The sequence below is a fragment of the Cicer arietinum genome, chromosome 3 (assembly GCF_000331145.2).
Source record: "Cicer arietinum cultivar CDC Frontier isolate Library 1 chromosome 3, Cicar.CDCFrontier_v2.0, whole genome shotgun sequence".
NCBI classification, from domain to species: domain Eukaryota; kingdom Viridiplantae; phylum Streptophyta; class Magnoliopsida; order Fabales; family Fabaceae; genus Cicer; species Cicer arietinum.
Window position 1 is genome coordinate 6,054,813 of NC_021162.2, and position 21,054 is coordinate 6,075,866.

Below are 21,054 nucleotides of genomic sequence, written 5' to 3' on the forward strand. Positions count from 1 at the left end.
AAAACTTATAAAATTAACCTTTGTAACAACTACAAATTGAATAAGCATTTAGTTAAATTGTTTATTAAATACCTCTTAGATGATAATGGGTTTGCAAGTTACAATTGTACCTCCTCTTTCATGAGTCAATGATTTATTTATTCAACATAGCCAAATTATTTGTGCCATACTCTAAAATACATTATTTGGTACTAAGCTGCTAAGTAAATGAACACTATATACACTGCACTACCTTTGTGCAAATAATAACATAGTTACAGTAATGAATACAAGTAATTACATACATTTCATGAATACACATATAATCATGATTAATTCTAACTGAGCTTTGTTAGACTTTACTGTGCTTTTCCTCTCCTTGTCCATGAGCACCACCAGCAATCATGTACTCTCTGCAATCAAGTTGTTGCTATAACATCACCATATGATTCATTGAGAATATACATCAAAGCAAAAAATAAAATAAAATAAAACAAAACAAACAAACACAAAACAAACAAGCGGAGAAACAATAATAATATAATAATAACACAAGGGAAAAATCAATGAAAAAAAGGGTAATGTGCCCCGATTGACAACATATATTTAATTTGCAGAGCAAACTTTTGCTTTCATATTGACAAAAGAAGCCCAACCCAATACAAGTGTTAGAATATTATAAAATATCTTATGATAACTATTGTATTATATTAGAATATCTTGAGTGATTTCCTATGATCAATTTATAATCATAAAGATATCTTAGAATATTTCTTATTATTATGATTTGTTTCTGATTTAGGATTGAATCTATGTTTTTCTATAAATAGATATTAGTACTAAGTCTTTTGTAATCAAGTTAGCTTAATACTATTATCAGTAATATTCAAACTCTTATTATTTTCTCTCATTCTTTTCTCTAAAATCCCACAACTTCAACATGATATCTAGAGCCTATTTCGATCCTCCTTGAACGATCCCGCTGCCGAGTTCCCAAAAGTTTGGAAATGTAATAGTTTCTCTTTGTAGATATGATCTCCTTTGTTTCGACATTTTCCATTCAGTTCGCTACTGCCATCGCCACTGCTTCCGGCAAACGACCATTTCGTCAGCTTCACATCTTCTAGATCGCCCACACGCGTCGTCTCCTCCTTCGCGCATCCAATCCATGCGCAACTGCCTTCCACCACGCAGGACGGCGCATTTGGCAGCCATTTACGACGCGGCCTTTCTCGTTGCTCGTGCCTCGGCCTTGTGATTCAAGCCCTTACTTTTTAGTTTCGAGTTACGGTTACATATTACAAGAACTGTACTTTTGCCCTTGTAGCACGTTTGGCAACCGTTGACGACGCGACCTTTCTCGGTTTGTCTTGTCTCAGGTTTTGGACACATTTTATCATTTCGTTTGACCTCGGCTTCGTTTCGATAGAGTTGTGTTGCTTCTTCTTCGATGTTTGTCATGCAATTTAGTTCTTACTGATAGATTATAGCAGTGGTTTCTATTACCATCGACGATCCTTTCAGAGGTGCCCTTTTACCCACATATGAATCATATGAGTGATGACTTTTTTTTTTTCGTTGATGGTTATTCTAACGATGTCTTTTATTTTCATGACTCACTTTAGCTTGACAATTTATCCCAGATGCACTGCCCCATCTTTGTACCAGATGTACTGGTCTCGTTTTTCTCTCACTGAAACACGCCTCTGCGTTGCTTCTTCGGTGTTTGTCAAGCAATTTAGTTCTTACTAATAGATGATATCGGTGACTTATATTTCCACCGACGATCATTTCGGTGGTGACCCTTTTCTACAGATGAATCATATTAGCGTTGACTTCTTTTTCCGTTAACGGTCATTCTGATGGTTTCTTTTTATTTTCATGACTCATTTTGTCTTGGCAATTTGTCTCAGATGCACTGACCTCATCTTTGTCCCAGATGTACTAGCCTTACCTTTCTCCCCCTAAAGTACGCCTCTCTCTCCTTGAAGCAAATTCAAGTTTAAATATTTTGAGTCTCCGGTATTATTAGTTTGAAACTTCCAAATGCAGTTTTTCGAAGAACGGACCTTGTTTTGTTCAATTGTTTGCCATGAATTTCTCTCATACTGATGATTATTCCGACTATTTGACTAGGCTATATTTATAGCAATTCTCTACTACTTCACATGCATCCTTGAGTTGTCCTTCCATCCATTTTTATTATTTTGCAGAGCAAAACATTATTTTCATGTAACAAGCTAAAGCTTAGTAAGCTTTATCTTGAGGGAGAGTGTTAGAATATTAGAAAATATCTTATAATAACTATTATATTATATTAGAGTATCTTGAGTTATTTACTATGATCAATTTATAATCATAGAGATATCTTAGAATATCTCTTATTATTATGATTTGTTCCTGATTTAGGATTGAATCTATGTTTTTCCATAAATAGAGATTTATATTGAGTCTTTTGTAATCAAGTCAACTTAAAACTATTATTAATAACATTCAAACTCTTATTATTTTCTCTCATTCTTTTCTCTAAACTCCCACAACTTCAACAAAAAGAAATGTGCAGTTTTAGCATCCAATTTTATGCACTTCTACCTACACTATCATATACAATGTTGTAAATTGCGGATTGCAAAAAAATGTGGTTTGTTTAAATTCTGCTAGTTTACATCACTATAGGATTGTTATAGCCACTATTTAACAATACTTTGTACTAAACTGTATATCGTGTAGAATAATAATTGTATGCCAAATTCCGCTACGATGTATAGTATTATTATAGCCATTATTTGACAACACTAGATTTATAAAATTTCAAATTGAAAAATCTTTTGCCATTATGTAGGGGCGACTTATTTTGTAAAGTCCTCAAATAGAGCTTTGAGCTAAGGTTTTCATATAAAAGGAAACAAAATCAACAAGTCCAAAAGGGATTGGCATATCAATCAATCTTTTGCAACCGTCATTGGAGAGATTGAGTAATGAAGGGCCTTCTGTTTTGGTCATATCTTTACCTAAAGTTCAATCATAAACACGATTGATGACTGGGTGTATTCAATCTTACAGTATAGAAGAATGCTTCTAAGATTCAATTGTAGGATTAAGTACGTCGGTGAGCATGATTTTGAGGTGGTACAAATTTATATGACCAAAAGAACTTCAAATAATAGAGTTCACAAAGTATTTAGTTTTTCCTTTTGACTGTGATTTATCAATTGAAGAGTTTAATGGGTTGTTGATGTAAAAGTTTACACTTGCGTTCAATGAGAGACCTCCGTTTTCCATGTCGATTTCACCATCGATTTCAAAATACACTTATAAAAGTAGGGTGATGTAGAAAAAATGGATTTTCATTGGATGTTAGTGTGAACTAGATTTACACTAACAGTATATATCCTTTAAGTCAAAAAAACAAAAAGACATCCTCTGTATGATAAAACTGCTACCATAGTAGGGTCCAAGAAAGGGTCAAACTTATTGCGACATTGATTCTACAACTCAAATACATGACTTCCTAGTCACAAGGCAGCAACTTAAAAACCGTCACAACAACCCATCACAATGGACTATCAATTGCAGACCAATATTTTCACATCCCAATAAAAATTAATGATACTCTAATTGTGTTGCAGTTTATATAAAATACCTGAGTCTTCCACAAAGACGGGCTAAAGCATCTGATCCAGTTCTATATGCAATATCCTCAACCTTAGCAGCATTAGATAAGGTCATACTATCTGCAAGTACAAACTCACACAACTCCTTTAACGAATAAGCATCAGTCAACACAGCTGAATGGCCCCCACCGGCAGCTAGTTTGCGAACCTCCCCAACACACCTGTGATTTCAAAACTTTAACATATACCCTATGCAAAATCATGAAGTTACTTAGGGTCTGTTTGGATTGACTCATTTGAGTGTATATACTTAGTTACTAACATAAACACTTGTAAGACTGTTTGAGAGAGCTTATGGAAACAGCTTATAACAGTTTAACTTATATTCACAACCTTTTCAGAATAGCTTATGAAAAGAGTCTATAGTGTATATATGGAAACAGTTTGACTTTTTTTTATCTTTTTTATAAAAATATTGTATACATAACACTTAATTAAGTTCTTTATTCAAACAGTCTAAGCTAGAAACACGTACCAATCAACTGGTGATGGATACCAAGCATACGTAGTTTTTTCATTGGCTGCCTGACCGTAACTATTGTAACCCCATCCATGTATTCGTCCATCTCTCATACAAATAAGTGTGTGTGAATGTCCACATGCAACAAGTTGCACGCCTTTTGGAACAACTAAAACTGGAATGTTTCGAAAAAATGTCCGAGAGTCATTAGCGACACACGAGAATAATCCAGTATCGGGGCCGAGGCCTAACTGCCCAGATTGACCTCCACCCCAAGCATAAAGTGCTCCTTCTTGAGTTAAAGCGCATGTATGTACACCACCACATGATACATCTTTTATGAAAATATCATGGAGGGAAACTACCCTCCTTGGAAGTAACTCTTTATCACCATACTGAAGTGAAGAATGACCAAGCTGACCCATATTTCCTAGCCCCCATGTGTAACTGCAAGGTCCAGAGACAAATATAAAAAGTGATGAAACATTATCACGGGATAAATTCCATTACTTATCATTTTATGAATCTCAAATAACATATGACCAGAAAAAATTATTTCTTGCATAGTCTAGTATTTGGTTCCTATGGGGTCATCAGGGTCAGGGCAGGCCTCAAGGTTCAGACAATGCTAACAGAGGTACTAACAGATTATCCATCAATCTGGTCTTCACGTCGGCAGCGGGAGTTGAACTCATGCCCTTGTGGGGTGTGGGTCAACTCCTAACCAACTGGACCAACCTTCATTCATGCACAACCTAGTTAAATACATGTGTGTCCATGTATGATGCATGCACATACATACATCACCGTACATTTTTCAACTACCATATAACAAGTATAATGACCTTATTTAAATAAGCATCACTCTGAAATACGGCTATGTCTGTGTTAAAAAATACTAAGCAAAACCGTGATTATTTGTGAATATAATGACAAAACTTGTCACAGACATTTTCAAACAAAATCTAGATAAAACTAAAAATGCTTAAAATAAAATATGACACAGTTGGCTTGAGGAATATATATAACTATAACTATAGTTTTATATGTTATAACCAAGCCAAGGGTCAAGGGAATAGAAACTTGCATAATAGATGCAGCATTTCCATTGTATCTTGTCTCCCGAAGTGAGATTCCCTAACGTGTCATGCGGAAAACCACAATTCTCAAGCTTAAATTTATAAATATCTCCATCTAGAGAGTCCTTTCATATCACTTACACCTCGCCCATATCAGAAATGGCTGCTGTATGGTACTCCCCACATGACACTCTGGTAATCTTCACGAGCTCGGGAGCTTCGTCAAGGTATTTAGCATAAGAACTTATAATGTGAGCTCCCTGTAGTCCTTCACACGTAACACCTCGGCCAAGTTGACCATGCTCATTGTAGCCTGGTTTATGAAAACAATAAGACAACCCTGATAAGTATGTCGCAAGAAACCCTCTTAATTTACTTTCCTACATTCAATGCTCTGTAAACTCATAAGCCTCCAACTCAACTCTATAAGGGCAAACATAGGTACAAAATTTACAAATCATGTATAAATAACAATATATGTAGGCAGAAACAGAAAATAGTGAATAAGAGAGCCAATCATTGAGAATTACCCCAAGCTTGTAATAGGCCTTCCTCAGACAAAGCAACCACATGGACAGCTCCACAAGACACTTGCCTAATGATCTGTAAGTAATTAAATAAATGATGGCAAAATGGAAAGTGAAAGATCAATAAACACACAGAAAAATGTAAAAGATTTCTATTACTTTTGCTGCATTTAAAAATTGTGCCCGGCTAAGAAAAGGAAGAGAAACTATACATTCTACTTCACATTTAATAAAATTAAACTAACCATAACCCTAGGAGAATGGGTTCATTCATATATCACAATTGTAAGCAAGAGACTACAAACAAGAAATCGGGTAAAAAGAAATTTAATGAAATAAATACACTCCCCAAAGCAATTGCATGAAACAACAGCTTCAATTATTGTCTTTTTGGGCCTTCTTACTTATTAAACCTAAGAATAAGAAATAGGTTTTATGCGGTAGAAAAACAATGTGCCGACAGCTGAGCATATTATACTAAGTAAGAAAGAATAATCGTGAGTAAATCATGAGTACAAGCATAGTAAGCTACGGCAATAAATCATGAGTATCAAATATGCAGGAGAAAAAGTATCTAGCATGTATATGATATCAACGGTCAGATATGATAGCAACATTGACCCTAGGGGAAAGGGGAAAAGGATAAGACGTGCTTGGAAAGAGTTCATTCTGAGTAATTGGATCTATTTACATATAAACAAGGCAAATAATAAAATAAACAATGCAAATAAATGGATGCATTATTTGTTTGGGTCATAATGAATGTATAGGTATACGAGGACATGTTACATGTATATAGTCGTATATGCTCAAACATATGTACTTACCGTGTTAGGTTCAAAGGCCCCCCAAAACAACCTAGGAAGATTTGATCCCTGGAATATAAAAAACAAGTTGAAGAAATATCATATATGACATATGAAGAACATTTGTGTTAACTTAACCCTTAAAAATCTAATACCTGATTTTGCCCCCATACCCAGAGCCTTCCGGTCGAGACAGTACCATCATTTTCACGAGGTTCTGCAATGCAAGCAGAACAATGTGCACCACAGGATACAAATTTTACAAACTCTGACTCTAATCGTTTGACTTTCTTTGGATGTTTCCTTCGCTCCTCAGTTCCATCACCCAGTTGACCAAAGTCATTAGCCCCTGAGATATCGGATACATGCATTAGTCTTTGACACTTGGCATTATTATGCTTGAAGCCATTTGCAATATACGTTATTAATAGTAGCAAACAATCGTAATTATTAACCATAGCAGTGTTATCAATCCCGGATAGCGGCACATAAAGGCCGACCCGAAAAACACTAAAGTGGGATAGCTCGTGAACATTATTGTAGCAGCAGGCACTTGGCACTCCTTAAACCCTAGCAGGGTCTAGTACCCGAAATTGGGGAACAAAGGTATAAGTAATTTGCTTCGAATCTATTCATCAAATATTCAGTTTGCCTGAATAACAATCATAACAAAACAAATCCAACACTATAAAACAAAATGTTTGAATGAACACATGAACAAATGAGTAAATCAAAAAAGAGTAAAAGATGTCCAAACCCCAAGTGAAAAGCGAGCCATCGGAAGCTATTGCAGCTGTATGCTCCCGACCGCAGGCAATATCCAACCAGCGCGTATTGAGACCAGCCGGACATCCAAACAGCTGAGGAGGCAGCTGTTTTGGAATCCTCAACTGATCATCTTTCTCCTTTCTACCTGTCTGCCCAGATTGATTATATCCCCACACATAAATGGCACTCTTCCTTGGTATATTTGCGGCCACTGGTCGTGTGGTACCAAAAATTGCATCAATATCCATAGATTGTTTGACCTTGAGATTCAAAATCCAATAAGTTGATTTTCTTAACTACAACCAATGAAAATAAAAACATAAATTGCATTAGTATCCATAGATTTTGACCTTGGGATGCAAGATTCAATAAGTTCAATCTATAAATTGTAACCAATGATAATGAAAACTCCAACTGCATTCAATGTTGTCAAATAGCAGCTATAGAATATCGCTATTGGTCTATGATATGCTATTTAATATAAACAGTTGTCATATAGAGGCAGGCTATAGCATTGTCGCAATAACGAAATTTGAACAAACCGCTATTTTATGCTATTGACAACACTAATTGCATCAATATCTATAGATTGTTGGCCTAGAGATGCAAAGTCCAACAAGTTCCATTTCTAAATTTCAATCAATGATGATAAAAAAACACCAACTATAACAAAGGTTGCATAACACATGAAATGAATATGAATGATGATGATAATAGGAAAATAAACCCCCAAGAAACATTACAATGATTAAATGAAAACAAAAATAAGATGAAACCCAATTTTGATTTTGGCTTTCTGTATGATCTCAAAGACAGCGTAAAAGAACTATTTTTCAAGCGGAATGTCGTAATGAAGACGAAAAATGAAAGAAATGAGATTTTGGGAAATGGGGTTGGAATATTATGGAGGGAAAGATGTAAGATATGAAATTGTAAGGAATAAAAGGAATCGTAGTATGAGAAATTAAAGAGAGAGAGAGAGAGTAGAATGCATACCTGCAAAGAAATGAGAGAGAGAATTGAAAATTGAAAATTGAAAATTGAGAATTGAGAATTGAGAAGCAAGGAGCGGTGTCAAAATGCTTTCTCTGTTACCCACCCGTTTGGAATTTTCTAGTTACCTCATAACCTTATTTCTTTAATTCACTCCTAATCTCACTTGTAAACTAAATGTGTAAAGATAGTTATTTATATTTAGTCCTAATCTTTAGTTTGTTCAACTTTTAATCTCCTCGTTCTAAAATCAATTTTGTATGTCACTCTGTTAATTAATTATTGATATTTTTTTGGTTGTTTCCATTTTTTATCATGCTCTCATCAATAATATGGCTTTAGATTACAATTTTTTAGTTGAATAAAATATTTTGATGTTATTATTATTGTAATTAATTTTATTTTATATTAAGATATTAAAAATATATATTTTTTATTTTATTTTTATATTAAAATTAAAATATCTAAATAATTTTTAAAATTAATTTATTTTATTTAACTTTTTTAATAATTAGAATTTTAAAAATTTTATTTATTTTATTTTTAATATTTATTCTGTTTATACATTAAAATATTAAAAATAAAATTTATGTTATTTTATTTATAAATTAAAATATTTAAATAAAAATATTTAAAATTTTATTTATATTATTTTTAATATTTTAATATATGAATATAATAAATAATAAAAATAATTACAACAATAATAATATATAAAATATTATATTCAATTCATAAATGACATCTAAGTGTCATGTCATTAATGAGGATATCAAATATAGTGATGATCAAAAAATTCTAAAAATTAATTAATAGAACTAAAAAAATTAATTTTATAAATGATTAAATTAAAATTTTATTTTTAATAAAATAAGGTGACTTAAACCTATATAATTGTTTAGTGTATAATTGAATAGTCGGAGACCAAAATATCAATAACACCCATTTATTTCAAAAAAAATCACTAAACTTTTTTTCTATTTCAATTTCGTTCTTTTGCCGAATGTCTTCTCATCTTCCCCCAATTTATAAAAGCACAGTTGAAAATGAGAAAATTTAATTTAGTAGGACGTGATTTAGAATATAGTTAAAGTATAAGTTAGACATTTTCTAATAATTTTAACTGTTATTAATTGAATATATAAGTAACGTAACTCTTTTAACTTTATGCTAATAAAAAATAACAGAAAAAGGTTGGTAATCAATATCAAACGATGACTTTCCGACACGTCCGGAAAAGAAGCTAAAGACAATAAAGTCAACAAATAATAATAATAATAATAATAATAACAATCATAAATAATAATAATAATAATAATAATAATAATAATAATTGGGATTGTTAATGTTATTTTTCCATTTGAACTCTATCATCAAATTCAACATCATACAACTACAAATCCAATTCTCTGGCAAAGCTTCTGAATTCTGGTGCCTCTTTTCTCTCTTTACCCTTCCTACATTTTTCTCTTTGCAAGTTTGTTTCTGATCATGTTCACTTTCCCTTTTGATTGTGTTCTATTCTGTATGAATTTGTTTTTGATCTCCTTTTTCATTGAATTCTGTATGAATTTGTTTTTGGGTTGTTTCTGAATCATCACCTGATTCTTTTGTGCCAATGGTGGCTCATTTTCTAGCATGTTTTTTTGGATCATTCAAGAAACTTGTATCTTTACCTTTATGCAAAATTAATAACTTATTATACAAAGTTTGACACATGGAGATTTTGTTATCTTAATATTTCATTTTTAGCGTTTCATTTTGTGTCAATTAATCAATCACAACAAATCATATTTATAACTTTTAAAATATTAAAATCAAACATATTTAATAATTCATCGATTATAATGATAGTGTAAAAACCTTTTACCCTGATGAAACCTATCAATTAAATTCTTGTTTTTACCCTTTCAAATTACAAAATAGAAGCTTTGGAAAATCTCACATTTGTTAGTTTAGCCTTAACTTTAGAACAAAAGTATACATCATGTATGAAATTTGGGGTAATAGTTAAAAAGGGAAAATAGAAATGTCTAGGGACATAAGGAGGATACAAATATGACTAATGAGCTATGTTTGTCTTAGGTAATAGATTGTTCTTCCTTTTTTGTAATAGCAATCTTAATTTGTGATTTATAGACATTGCAGATACAGCAGGAGGATCATGACTGACACTAACAATGCTCATTCCGAAAAGAAACTTGTTCGAATTGATGTTAGTTCTGATACTGTATGTCCATGGTGCTTTGTTGGCAAAAAGAATCTAGACAAAGCCATAGCTTCCTCTAAGGATAAATACAACTTTGAGGTCTAACACTCTTTTTCATTGTGTGTTTTGGGGTCTAAATATGATTGACATTTTTAGTTTTGTCAAATATCTGCAATATGTAGCAGAATTTAAACAAATTGTTATTGTTCCGCAATATGCTGTTCATTACAAAAGTGGCTCTATAGCACTGAAGTGTAGCAGAATTTGAACAAATTGCTATTTCTGTGATTGACAACTCTGGACATTTCCTTTGCTAATTTGTTGTTTAACTTATTAACTCACAGATAATATGGCATCCTTATCAACTCAACCCTGATGCCCCTAAAGAAAGTATCGACAAGAGGGAGTTTTACACAAGCAAATTTGGATCCCAATCGAATCGGATGGAAGCTCGGATGTTAGAGGTTTTTTTTGCTAATCACTCTCTTAATCACATTTGTTGTTATTGGTTGTAGTAATGTCTAAAATTTCATCACATCTGTGAATTTTGAGAAAGTTCTTATTCCAATTGGTATTTCACAGGTCTTCAGAACGGTCGGTCTCGAATATAGTTTATCCGGACGCACGTAAGATTAAGAGTTGTTTTACAACTCATCAAAGGACAAAGTTTTGTAATAATAACCACCTTAAAAGTGGAGTTTTTGTTTAAGTGAGATGAAGTAACATTGTTTCAATTATTTTGCAGGGGAAACACCATGGACAGCCACAGGCTTATATATTTTTCTAGACAGCAAGATCTTGATAAGCAACATAATCTAGTTGAAGAACTTGGCCTTGGTTATTTCACTCAAGGAAAATACATTGGTGACCAGTAAGTACTTTTTTTGTTCTTTTTTATTCGGAGTGTTATGTCTCTAGAGCTATTTTTTGTGTGATCAATGAGTGGTATTGAGGCCTACTTGGATTGATTTATTTGAGCTTGTGTAATGCCATAAGCACTTGCGAGACTATTTGGAAGAGATTGTGAAAATAACTTATGGCATATCTATAAGTTATTTTCCACTTATTTCCATAAGGTCTCTAGGATAGCTTCTATGAAAATAGTTCAACTTTATTGTATCTTTTGTTATAGAAATAACTTTACATAAGCACTTATATGATAAGCGTTTAATTAAGTTGTTTATCCAAACATCATCTTTATATTTGTTGATTTGGGGCCTTTGAAATTGTTGGGATATTATTCAAACTCCTTTGAAAAGCTATAGCTATTCATCAGTATGGATTTCAGTAGTTAATTTGTTCTGCTTTTTGACATATCAATGATCCTGAATATTCACTTTTCAAGAGTTGATTTTTTTTATCATTTCTTCATGGTTAAGTATATCTTTTTTTACCCAGCTTGGGAAATGTTTTTTTGGTTTTAACCCTCCAGTTTCTAAGAGATAGGGTCCTAGTAATTCGTAGTTCGGCCGAGAGATAAGTAAAGTCTTGCCTTCGATAGTTCTAGCCAAAGTTCAAATTTGGATAATCTCGAACAATTCGACTTTCACTGAAGCTCAATAACCATTTGAGTCCAACCACTTGTTTACATTTTGGGGGACTATGAGAACTACCAATGATGAATAAGGAGGTTCTATTAAATATTTAGGTTTATGTGCTATGTACAATAAATCAAAAGATGAATAAAGAGGAATTGAATGTTCAATATGTAACAGGTATAGGAAATCAGGACCATGGAAAATATAGAATGATGGATGGTAATTTGTGGTAGGACTTTAGCTGACTATGTTTTATTGCATGACATTTGCACCAAATGTCTTCAAATCAAATCTAGTTTCTAAAGTGACAGACAGGCATTAACCTTTTCAATTTGGATGCAGGAAGTTTCTTGTGGAAGCTGCTGCCAAGGTTGGTATAGAAGGGGCAGAAGAGTTTCTTAAGAACCCTAACAATGGGCTGAAGGAGGTAAAAAAGAAGTTTAATATAAGCAAAACTCCTCTTAAGTAGCGGCACAATCTTTTTAGTTGCTAGGAAATCACACATTTTTATCAGTTGTGCAACCGGATTTGGATTTCATGTAGTCGGGCAAAGCACACAGTCAAAGGATATTGATCATTGAACAAAGTTCAGATGATTCGTAATCTGACTTTGCCAAAACCAACTTTAAAAATACATCACAAAATACAAATTGTTTGATCTTATCTAACGACTGAAATCTACAACTTCATGACTACAGAGAATCCAAATCCCCTACCACAATAGATATCATAAGCAATTATTATGGCCAGCTTGGATGTTTGGTTTCACTTTTGTACGAGGCAAAATTGATTATAGAAGAATATAATTGATTTTGACGTGTTTGAATGTGTTCTTGTATAATTGGTTTTGTCTCACGAATTGATTCCAGCTTAAAAGCTAGAATTTGGAGTTTTTGTCTCTAAAATTGATTTGTACACTTTAATTTATTCTTCAACTCGCTTTTACATGAATGTATTCAAACATAAATCATTTACATTCAATCCACCTTTATTCAACCAGTTTTACAAATCAATTTTTGTTACCGTAGAATCAAACACACATTTAATAATAGTTGCATCACTGCTGATCTTGCTTTCCATGACTTTCCACCTAGGTGGAGGATGAGCTTAAAACATGCCCAGGAAACGTCTCAGGGGTTCCATATTATGTGGTAGGTGTACAAAATATTAGTAGTTTTATTTTAGGTACATAGTGATCAGCGTTGAGCAGATTGACTCATATATTCATTTGACAGATTAATGGAAATCAGAAGTTCAGTGGTGCACAGCCCCCTGAGGTCTTCTTGAGAGCTTTCCAAGTTGCTACAAGTTGATTTTTACCTCCTCAAAGTTTATGATTCTACTATTGTCTTTAATTACAATGATATAATTTGGAAATAAGAAGCTAGTGTCATATAGTATTGTATTAGTATATTAAGATGTAAGCCAATTTGAAAGTCTTATACATTGTTTATCCCCAACGATAAATTGAATGACTTTGCTATTTAACTTATAATAACAAGTGTTGTTAAATAGTAGCTATAGTGCTACTATATGGCGTAGCCAAATTTGAAAAAATTGATATTGTTTTGCAATACATTGTTTAGTACAAAATGTCAAATCTTCTTGGCATGAAGGCTTTTGGGGAGGGGGTGGTTAGCTTTAAAGATTGATATCAAGAAGACTTTTGATATTATTGATTGGAACTTTTTGATAAATGTTGTGTGCCTTTGGTTTTAATGAAACTTTTTGTTGGTGGATCAGTACTATTTTTCACTCGGCTAAGCTATCTATTTCTATTAATGGTAAAGCGCTAGGTTTTTTTAACTGTAAAAGGGGACTCGGACAAGAGGATCCATCATCTCCTCTTCCCTTTTGTCTGGCAGAGGATGTTTTAAGTAGAGGCATATCTAAGTTAGACGTTGATGGCAAATTGCACTTGATGTCAGGGCCTCGAGGCTTTGCTATGCCTAGTCATGTGCTCTATGTTGATGATGTGACGATCTTCTGCAAAGCTAGTCATAAAAGTTTAAACTCTTTTTGGATCATGATTACAAGTTTTTAGTCAAGTAAATGGTAAAGAGAAATCGAAATTTTTTTTGGATGTCACCTATCGCACTAGATCCTCTAGTATTAAGTCCACTTTGGGTTTCTCTAGAGATAGAATTTTCTTTCTTTATTTAGGGATTCTAATTTTTAGCAGGAAACTAAAAGCTAACCATTTAATATTCATTGTTGATCGCATCAAAAACAAGCTTTCCTATTGGAAGGGGTCCATGCTTTCGATCATGGGCAAAGTTCAACCGATTAATATGGTTATTCATGATATGCTCTTATATAGTTTTTGCATTTACAATTGCCCCGCTAACATTCTTTATTCCTTAGATACTTGGGTTTGGAATTTTATCTGGTTTGGTAATATCTTTACTCAGAAAGTGGTCACAGTTGTCTGGAATCATATTTGCAAACCTGTTATAGATGGCGGCCTTGGATTAAGGTCCATAAAGGCAATCATCAAAGCTGGTCTGATAAAGCTTACTTGGGACTTTGTTAACTCAGGAGCACAATGGACTTCATTACTTAAGCATAGAACCTTCAGGAATTCTTGTAAGATTAAGTATCATATCACTTCTTCCAACCAATACGTGGCTTTCTAAACATGTTACTTATCTGGTTGAGATGTCTTCCACTACTCGTCACTTGCTCCAAGCAAAAGTCAAGTACCAATAGTAGTTGATATGTGTTTCTTTGTCTTAATGAAAATCACTTTTTTAAAATTATAAAATAAAATTATAAAATAATTTTTTGATAAACTCCTAAAAACATCTCATTTTAACCGATTTTAGATTTTAACATTTTAAAAATTTATAACAAAAGGATGCAAAATTTCAAAAGTTTTTTTTTTAAATGTAGTATTTTACGAAAGAGAAAAAATCTGTATTAAACGCCCTGTATGTTTGGAGAAGCCATGCAGTGTATATAATGGCTGATTATATTCATTACATTATCAATGTGATGATAACCAAATGAATCAAGTTCAAGCCTTTTTATTCTCATTTTTTGCATCTAAAGTAAAGTGGAATATCATTTGAATTTTACAATTAAATGATTGAATGTAAATACAAATGCACCCCAAATTTTGGTGTGCATTATGTTTAGCTATTTGTTGTTTCCTCCAAAAAACAACAGTCTTCTTGCCTTCATAAGGCAATACTCTAAGTTCACAATAAGATCTGATAGCCTTGGAAAGACATTGTTTCTCAAGATTTTCTGATTTCTGCACAAAGCTCTGCAAGTTATCTTTGTGAGAAACTCTCTCAACCTGCAAATGAGATTCAACCACATTACCCTCCCATAAATAGTATCAAGCCATAATCGAGACTTTTTATCAAGGTTCTGTTTAAATAAACAGCTTGGTTAAGTGCTTATAACATTAGTGTTTATCATATATGTGATTAAGTATAAGCTATTTATAAAACAAAAGATAAAATAAATTTAACTGTTTTCATATAAGTCATAACTTGTTTTTATAAGCTATACTGGAGAGTTTATGGAAATAATTGCTTCCATAAGCTCTTTCAAATAGTCTCACAAGTACTTATGTCAGTAGATAAGCTCAAATAAATCAACTCAACTAAGCATAGGATAGATATACCATGCATCTGCACAATATAGACACCAAACAGAAGTTACACCGAAAAGTATTATAGGACTCAAAATAAATATTTGGAAACTTGTGGATTGATATAACTTGAATGATTAATAAGCTAAATACATTCCTCTGCAGAAGTATCTATTCCTAACACATGTCAATGTATATCATAACCTATAAGCAATTCAGATCAACACTATTATTCACATCTTATTACAAAGGAAGCAAGGCAATTTATGTTTACCATTTGCTCAATTATAGGTCCGCCGTCGAGTTCTTCAGTCACGAAATGACTTGTTGCGCCGATTAATTTAACACCAGCCTCAAAGGCCTGCCAAAATAATAGAGCATATTAACTGAGAAAAGGAATCATAAAGAGTGCATAACAAAGTGGTAAGGCCCTGTTTGAATAAACAACTCAATTAAGCACTTATAGCATAAAGCATGCATTCATAGCACAAAGCGTTCATCATATAAATACTTAAGTACAAGCTATTTATATAACAAAAGATAAAATAAAGTAAATTGTTTTTACATTAGCTATAAGTTATCCTAAAGAGCCTATGAAAATAAGTTAAACACAACTTATGAACATGTCATAAGCTTAACCTATGAAAGTGCAGGAAGACCAACCTGTTTAGATGGATTACCACCCTTGAATGATGGCAACAGACCATGGTGAATGTTAATTACGTCATTCCCGTAGCTCCTTAGAAAGTTTCCGGATAGTATCTTTACATATAAATCAATGCTGTAAGTATCAATAGTTCAATACAATCAAATATTAACATTGATATACAATAGATAAAAAATAAATAAAAGTTTCTCAGATTTTCATAAGTTGTACAAGCAGAAAATACTAGATGAACCATTTCTTCCAAAAAAACATCCCAATATTAAGAATTCCTATTTCAATAAAGAGCTTAATTAAGCGCTTATCATATAAATATTTATGTATAAGCTAATGGAGAGTGCATATGGAAATAAGATGAAAACAAATTATGGGCATATCATAAATTGTTTCATAAGCTTACAGTTTCACAAGTGCATATGCCGATAGATAAACTAAAATAAGTTGATCCAAACAGACAAGTTCAGTTACAAATGATCACATTCTTTCAAATATTAGAAGTATAAAAACATGCCGCAAACACGGATTATAATTTACCTGCATATATCTTGCAAGTACTACAAAATCAGTATTCTGAACCAGCTCCAATATCTCCCCTTCTCTTTTATTGTCTTTGGTCATGCTTAAAAAATGATATGGAATACCGTGTCTTTCAAGAAAATGAAACACATGGGTGTTTGAATCTCTATGATGATTACTGATCAAAACATCATATAAGGCAATTAAAAGGTGAAGAAAATACATATAAAAGAGAGACATAAATCAATTTAGTGATGTAGTTCTGAAATTTCACCTAATTACACAAGTGATATCCACTGGAAATCTTCCGTCCTGCCATCCATGTAATAAATCAACCAAGCAGTGGTCCTGTAGCAAACGAAAGAAGGCTTTGATAAATATGACTCTAATTGGATAAACAGCTTATTTAAGTGCTTGTGTCATAAATGTTTATCACTGCTTATGTATAGGCTATTAAAGTAACAATAAATAAATTAAAGTCAAACTGTTTTTATAAGCTATCATGCAGAGCTTATAGAAATAAGCTGAAAACAGCTTATCGACATGTCATTAGTTCTTTTCATGAGCTCTCTCAAACAGTCTTACCAATGGTTATGACTATAAGCAATCCAAACAGACTCATATCTATTTATATGTCTATCTATGTCTATGTAATTATGTCAATGTAACATGACAATAGTGATAATAATGCACACCTGCTTTGATGCAAGAACAGCTATTTTATATTTAGGATCAAGAGCCGGCACCCTCACGACAGATTTCATTGCATTGAATGCCTGTGAAAGATTTAGGAAATCCTCTTCCATCTGCATCCGTGGCCATTTAACAGGATCAAAAACAAAATCGCTGCAATGATCAACACAAGTCAATGCAGCTGTAGTCATTTTTTTTGTTTCCATACACTCCTTCAAGTCAGTGTTCAGAATCCGACTTTTTTAACTATGCATTGGATTATAAAGCTCAGATCAAGCACTCACACTGATATAAACTCGACACCATAGCATGTTAAGGCATACGGAAATAAGTCAATAACTTTAAGATACATTTAATGGAAAAAAGTTTTAAAATGGTAATAATCATCATCAGATTTTTCAAACAACAACTTCTTGCATGAGTTGAAATTAGTGTCTCTATCTTTAACTACTTCATTAACATCTATAAGCTTAAAAGAACATTCCTGTATCTGAAGAATCATAAATTTATTTCAATCGAGAAGCTTATATAAGCTAGAAGCTAATCCAAATCGAGCCTCAGTGCATGATGTTAAGAACAATCCTAATCCTAAATCCAATTGAGGATACACTGTCGGAGTAAATTCAATGAGAACTCGTCATAATGCAACATAAACCCATTTGGTAGCCGCATTTTAAAAATAACTGCTAGATATTGGATTCTCATTGGACATCAATATAAACTAGTTCACATCCCCTTTTAGACCTGTTTGGATTGACATAATTGAGTTTACCTACTAGTATAAGCACTTGTAAAATTATTTGGGATAACTTATGGAAACAGTTTATGACATGCCCATAAGTTGTTTCAGCTTATTTCCATAAACTCTCCATGATAGCTTATATAAAAACAGTTTGACATTATTTTATCTTTTTGTTTTAAAAATAGCATTTACATAAGCACTTATAGGATAAGCACTTAATAAAGTTGTTTATCCATACAGAACCTTTCTGCTAAAACACTATTTAAAAACCCAAGAGCAAGAGAATATTGATTATGTTTGCATGGCATAATATATAAAAAAAAGTAGAAAATGAATGAAAGAGGGTACCTTACCTTCTAGAGTAAAAAACCTGTTTATTTTGAGGAACAAAAACATCAGCAGATAGAATGTTTCCACCTCTTGAAGCAATACATTCAGATAGCTTTGCAACAATTCCAACAGCATCCTATTCACATCACAAAATCACAAACAAAACAAAAAACAAGTCAATTTCCATTACCCTATAGACAAATAACACAATATTGACACAGACACAGACATTTCACCTCGACATCAGTAATAATTTGATAAAATAAGTTAATTGAATATAATTGATGTGTCAGAGTCGTGTTGGACGGAGCCATTACCAAGTATAATTGAAGAAACCCTTTTTAAAATTGAATAATGGGCTATGGAAAAATCATTCCTTTAAGTGTTTCCAATAGAAAAAAAAGTGTGGAATGTGAGGGACTTACAGGGCAATGAAAGACGTGGATTCCATGGTTGAGTGATGGTGATGGTAATGGTAATGGGGGATCTAAAGATTTGAAGGAGATATTTCTGATCTTGTTGTTGGTGAATCCCAAAACTTGGGAGAGTCTTCTCACCATACCCATTTTTTTTCTCTCTGTGTAAACCACAATGAGTTATACTCCATGATGGATAAGCATCATGAAATATTAGTATTTGGTTGATGTTTTTGTTGTTATTATATTTTTTATTATTATTATTATTATTATTATTATTATTATTATTATTATTATTATTATTATTATTATTATTATTATTATTATCACTATGATTATATTTGAGGAATAAAAACTACGACTTATATTATGGAATAAAATTTTATTATTGAGATACTCTTAACCTGAAATATCTTATTATTTTTAGGGAGATGTTATTGAACCTTCGATAAATACGGTAATCTTCTAAAGTTTCTAATAATTAAAAAAATTAGATAAAAACACTATAAAAAGCGATGTCTTCCATTTGTAAATGAAATTGGTGATTAAATGAACAATCACTTTATTTTTATATGCTCACACAAGTGGATCAAAACCTGTGATTAGATATGGGATTTATGAGTAGGACTGTTAAAAAAAGTCGCAAATTCTAAGGTTCTTTTTTATGTGTTTGAGAGAATGGGTGAAAGGGATAATTTCTTGGTCTACTATGGTTTGTGGTTATAGTAAAAAGGGTGATATGGATATGGTGAGGATGTTGTTTGATAGGTGTCCTATGAAGAATTTGGTGTTGTGGACAACGATAATATCTGGGTATGCTGAGAAGGGTCAGGTGAAGGAGGCAATAGGGTTGTATGATGAAATGGAGGAGGCTGGGTTGAGGCCTGATGATGGGTTTTTGATAAGTATTTTGGCTGCGTGCGCCGAATGGGAATGCTTCGTTTGGGGAAGAAAATTCATGTGTAGGTTTAGATGCAGCACTAAGGTGTTGAATGCTTTTATTGATATGTATGCAAAGTGTGGTTGTTTGGATGCTGCGTTTGGTGTTTTTAGCGGAATGAAGGTGAAGAAAGATTTGGTGTCATGGAATTCAATGATACATGGGTTTGGCATACATGGACATGGTGAGAAAGCGATCGAGCTTTTCACTAGGATGGTACACGAAGGTTTTGAGCCTGATAGGTGTACGTTCGTCAGCCTTTTATGTGCCTGCACCCACGCAGGCCTTGTTAACGAAGGGCGTAATTACTTTTGTTTGATGGATAGAGTATACGGGGTTGTTCCTCAAATCGAGCATTACGGTTGCATGATTGATTTTCTCAGCCATGGCGGGCATCTAAAAGAAGCTTTTAGGCTTCTGTGCACAATGCCCGTGAAACCAAATGCCATTATATTAGGTACTCTTTTGGGTGCTTGTCGTATGCATAATGATGTAGAACTTGCAAGAGCTGTATGCGAACACCTGTTTAAATTGGTGCCATCAAATCCTGGGAATTTCTCGCTTCTGTCGAATATTTACGCTCAAGCTGGAGATTGGATTAACGTTTCCAATGTACGGTTGCAGATGAAGAATCAAGGAGGTCAAAAGCCTTCTGGGGTTAGTTCCATAGAGGTAGAAGAAGAAGTACACGAGTTTACTGTACTTGATCAGTCACACCCTAAATCAGGTGATATATATAATATGATTGATAGATTGGTACAAGACCTAAGGCAGGTTGGATATGTTCCTGGCGTATGATGGATGAGTATGATTCTGTTACATTACTATGCACAGCTGAAATGATACTTGTAGTTCAAGAAATGAATACCATAATGTAGTCATGCAGAATGCTGGTTTACTATATGTAAAGAAATTGTCATATTCATCGCCGCATTTCACTGGTTTTGCGAAACAAATGTTGTGTTCAGGGGCTGTGGTTGAATGCCAGAACCTATGCTAACAATACAAGCCATAGAAATGGTACATTTTGCAAAGAGAAGATGCTAGCTAAAAGGTGATTCTTGTTTGCTACTTGATCTAAAAAGCACTGCTGTAAATATGTATACTAGTATGAACCTA

The 21,054-nt window shown here is 33.0% G+C and overlaps 4 protein-coding genes across 6 annotated transcripts; 2 read left to right on the top strand and 2 right to left on the bottom strand.

Annotated features, from left to right (window-relative positions):
• Positions 1-43: 43 nt before the first annotated feature.
• Positions 44-8,451, bottom strand: LOC101514101 (ultraviolet-B receptor UVR8). Its single transcript, XM_004491850.4, has 9 exons — positions 8,290-8,451; positions 7,283-7,589; positions 6,681-6,874; positions 6,547-6,594; positions 5,723-5,795; positions 5,334-5,505; positions 4,129-4,560; positions 3,623-3,814; positions 44-392 (listed from the first exon to the last, which is right to left on the bottom strand). Exons 2-9 carry the CDS (start codon positions 7,539-7,541, stop codon positions 332-334), a joined length of 1,431 nt encoding a protein of 476 aa, XP_004491907.1. The 5' UTR covers positions 7,542-7,589; positions 8,290-8,451; the 3' UTR covers positions 44-331.
• A 1,107-nt stretch (positions 8,452-9,558) lies between these two features.
• Positions 9,559-13,609, top strand: LOC101515733 (uncharacterized). 3 transcript variants are annotated; one of them, XM_004491856.4, is made up of 8 exons: positions 9,559-9,717; positions 10,426-10,594; positions 10,840-10,959; positions 11,078-11,121; positions 11,241-11,366; positions 12,376-12,460; positions 13,128-13,184; positions 13,269-13,609. In XM_004491856.4, exons 2-8 carry the CDS (start codon positions 10,451-10,453, stop codon positions 13,344-13,346), a joined length of 654 nt encoding a protein of 217 aa, XP_004491913.1. In that variant the 5' UTR covers positions 9,559-9,717; positions 10,426-10,450; the 3' UTR covers positions 13,347-13,609. The 3 variants fall into 3 exon arrangements, with proteins under 3 accessions (XP_004491913.1, XP_004491914.1, XP_073222722.1); XM_004491857.4 differs by having other exon boundaries at positions 9,591-9,717; positions 10,435-10,594; XM_073366621.1 differs by lacking the exon at positions 9,559-9,717 and adding an exon at positions 9,745-9,763.
• A 120-nt stretch (positions 13,610-13,729) lies between these two features.
• LOC105851716 (uncharacterized) lies at positions 13,730-14,669 on the top strand. Its single transcript, XM_012713364.1, has 3 exons — positions 13,730-14,069; positions 14,197-14,327; positions 14,445-14,669. Exons 1-3 carry the CDS (start codon positions 13,730-13,732, stop codon positions 14,667-14,669), a joined length of 696 nt encoding a protein of 231 aa, XP_012568818.1.
• Positions 14,670-15,039: 370 nt separating this feature from the next.
• On the bottom strand, positions 15,040-19,201 carry LOC101514651 (formyltetrahydrofolate deformylase 1, mitochondrial-like). Its single transcript, XM_004491852.4, has 8 exons — positions 19,005-19,201; positions 18,603-18,715; positions 17,510-17,660; positions 17,089-17,162; positions 16,833-16,992; positions 16,298-16,396; positions 15,909-15,995; positions 15,040-15,334 (listed from the first exon to the last, which is right to left on the bottom strand). The coding sequence occupies exons 1-8, from the start codon at positions 19,143-19,145 to the stop codon at positions 15,050-15,052; spliced, it is 1,110 nt and encodes a 369-aa protein (XP_004491909.1). The 5' UTR covers positions 19,146-19,201; the 3' UTR covers positions 15,040-15,049.
• Between the last annotated feature and the right edge of the window lie 1,853 nt (positions 19,202-21,054).

What these genes read in the sequence shown, in the direction of transcription:
- LOC101514101 (XM_004491850.4), bottom strand. Translation starts at nt 7,541, where the DNA reads ATGGATATTGATGCAATTTTTGGTACCACACGACCAGTGGCCGCAAAT. An exon ending in GGGTATGGGGGCAAAATCAG is followed by an intron (nt 6,595 to 6,680) that starts GTATTAGATTTT and finishes TTTATATTCCAG; the next exon opens with GGATCAAATCTTCCTAGGTT. An exon ending in ATTTCTGATATGGGCGAGGT is followed by an intron (nt 4,561 to 5,333) that starts GTAAGTGATATG and finishes TGGACCTTGCAG; the next exon opens with TTACACATGGGGGCTAGGAA.
- LOC101515733 (XM_004491856.4), top strand. Translation starts at nt 10,451, where the DNA reads ATGACTGACACTAACAATGCTCATTCCGAAAAGAAACTTGTTCGAATT. An exon ending in GGAAAATACATTGGTGACCA is followed by an intron (nt 11,367 to 12,375) that starts GTAAGTACTTTT and finishes ATTTGGATGCAG; the next exon opens with GAAGTTTCTTGTGGAAGCTG. An exon ending in CAGGGGTTCCATATTATGTG is followed by an intron (nt 13,185 to 13,268) that starts GTAGGTGTACAA and finishes TTCATTTGACAG; the next exon opens with ATTAATGGAAATCAGAAGTT.
- LOC105851716 (XM_012713364.1), top strand. Translation starts at nt 13,730, where the DNA reads ATGTTGTGTGCCTTTGGTTTTAATGAAACTTTTTGTTGGTGGATCAGT. An exon ending in TTTTTGGATCATGATTACAA is followed by an intron (nt 14,070 to 14,196) that starts GTTTTTAGTCAA and finishes TTCTTTATTTAG; the next exon opens with GGATTCTAATTTTTAGCAGG. An exon ending in AAGTTCAACCGATTAATATG is followed by an intron (nt 14,328 to 14,444) that starts GTTATTCATGAT and finishes ATCTTTACTCAG; the next exon opens with AAAGTGGTCACAGTTGTCTG.
- LOC101514651 (XM_004491852.4), bottom strand. Translation starts at nt 19,145, where the DNA reads ATGGGTATGGTGAGAAGACTCTCCCAAGTTTTGGGATTCACCAACAAC. An exon ending in CAGGTTTTTTACTCTAGAAG is followed by an intron (nt 17,661 to 18,602) that starts GTAAGGTACCCT and finishes TGATCATTGCAG; the next exon opens with CGATTTTGTTTTTGATCCTG. An exon ending in GTGGTAATCCATCTAAACAG is followed by an intron (nt 15,996 to 16,297) that starts GTTGGTCTTCCT and finishes TTATTTTGGCAG; the next exon opens with GCCTTTGAGGCTGGTGTTAA.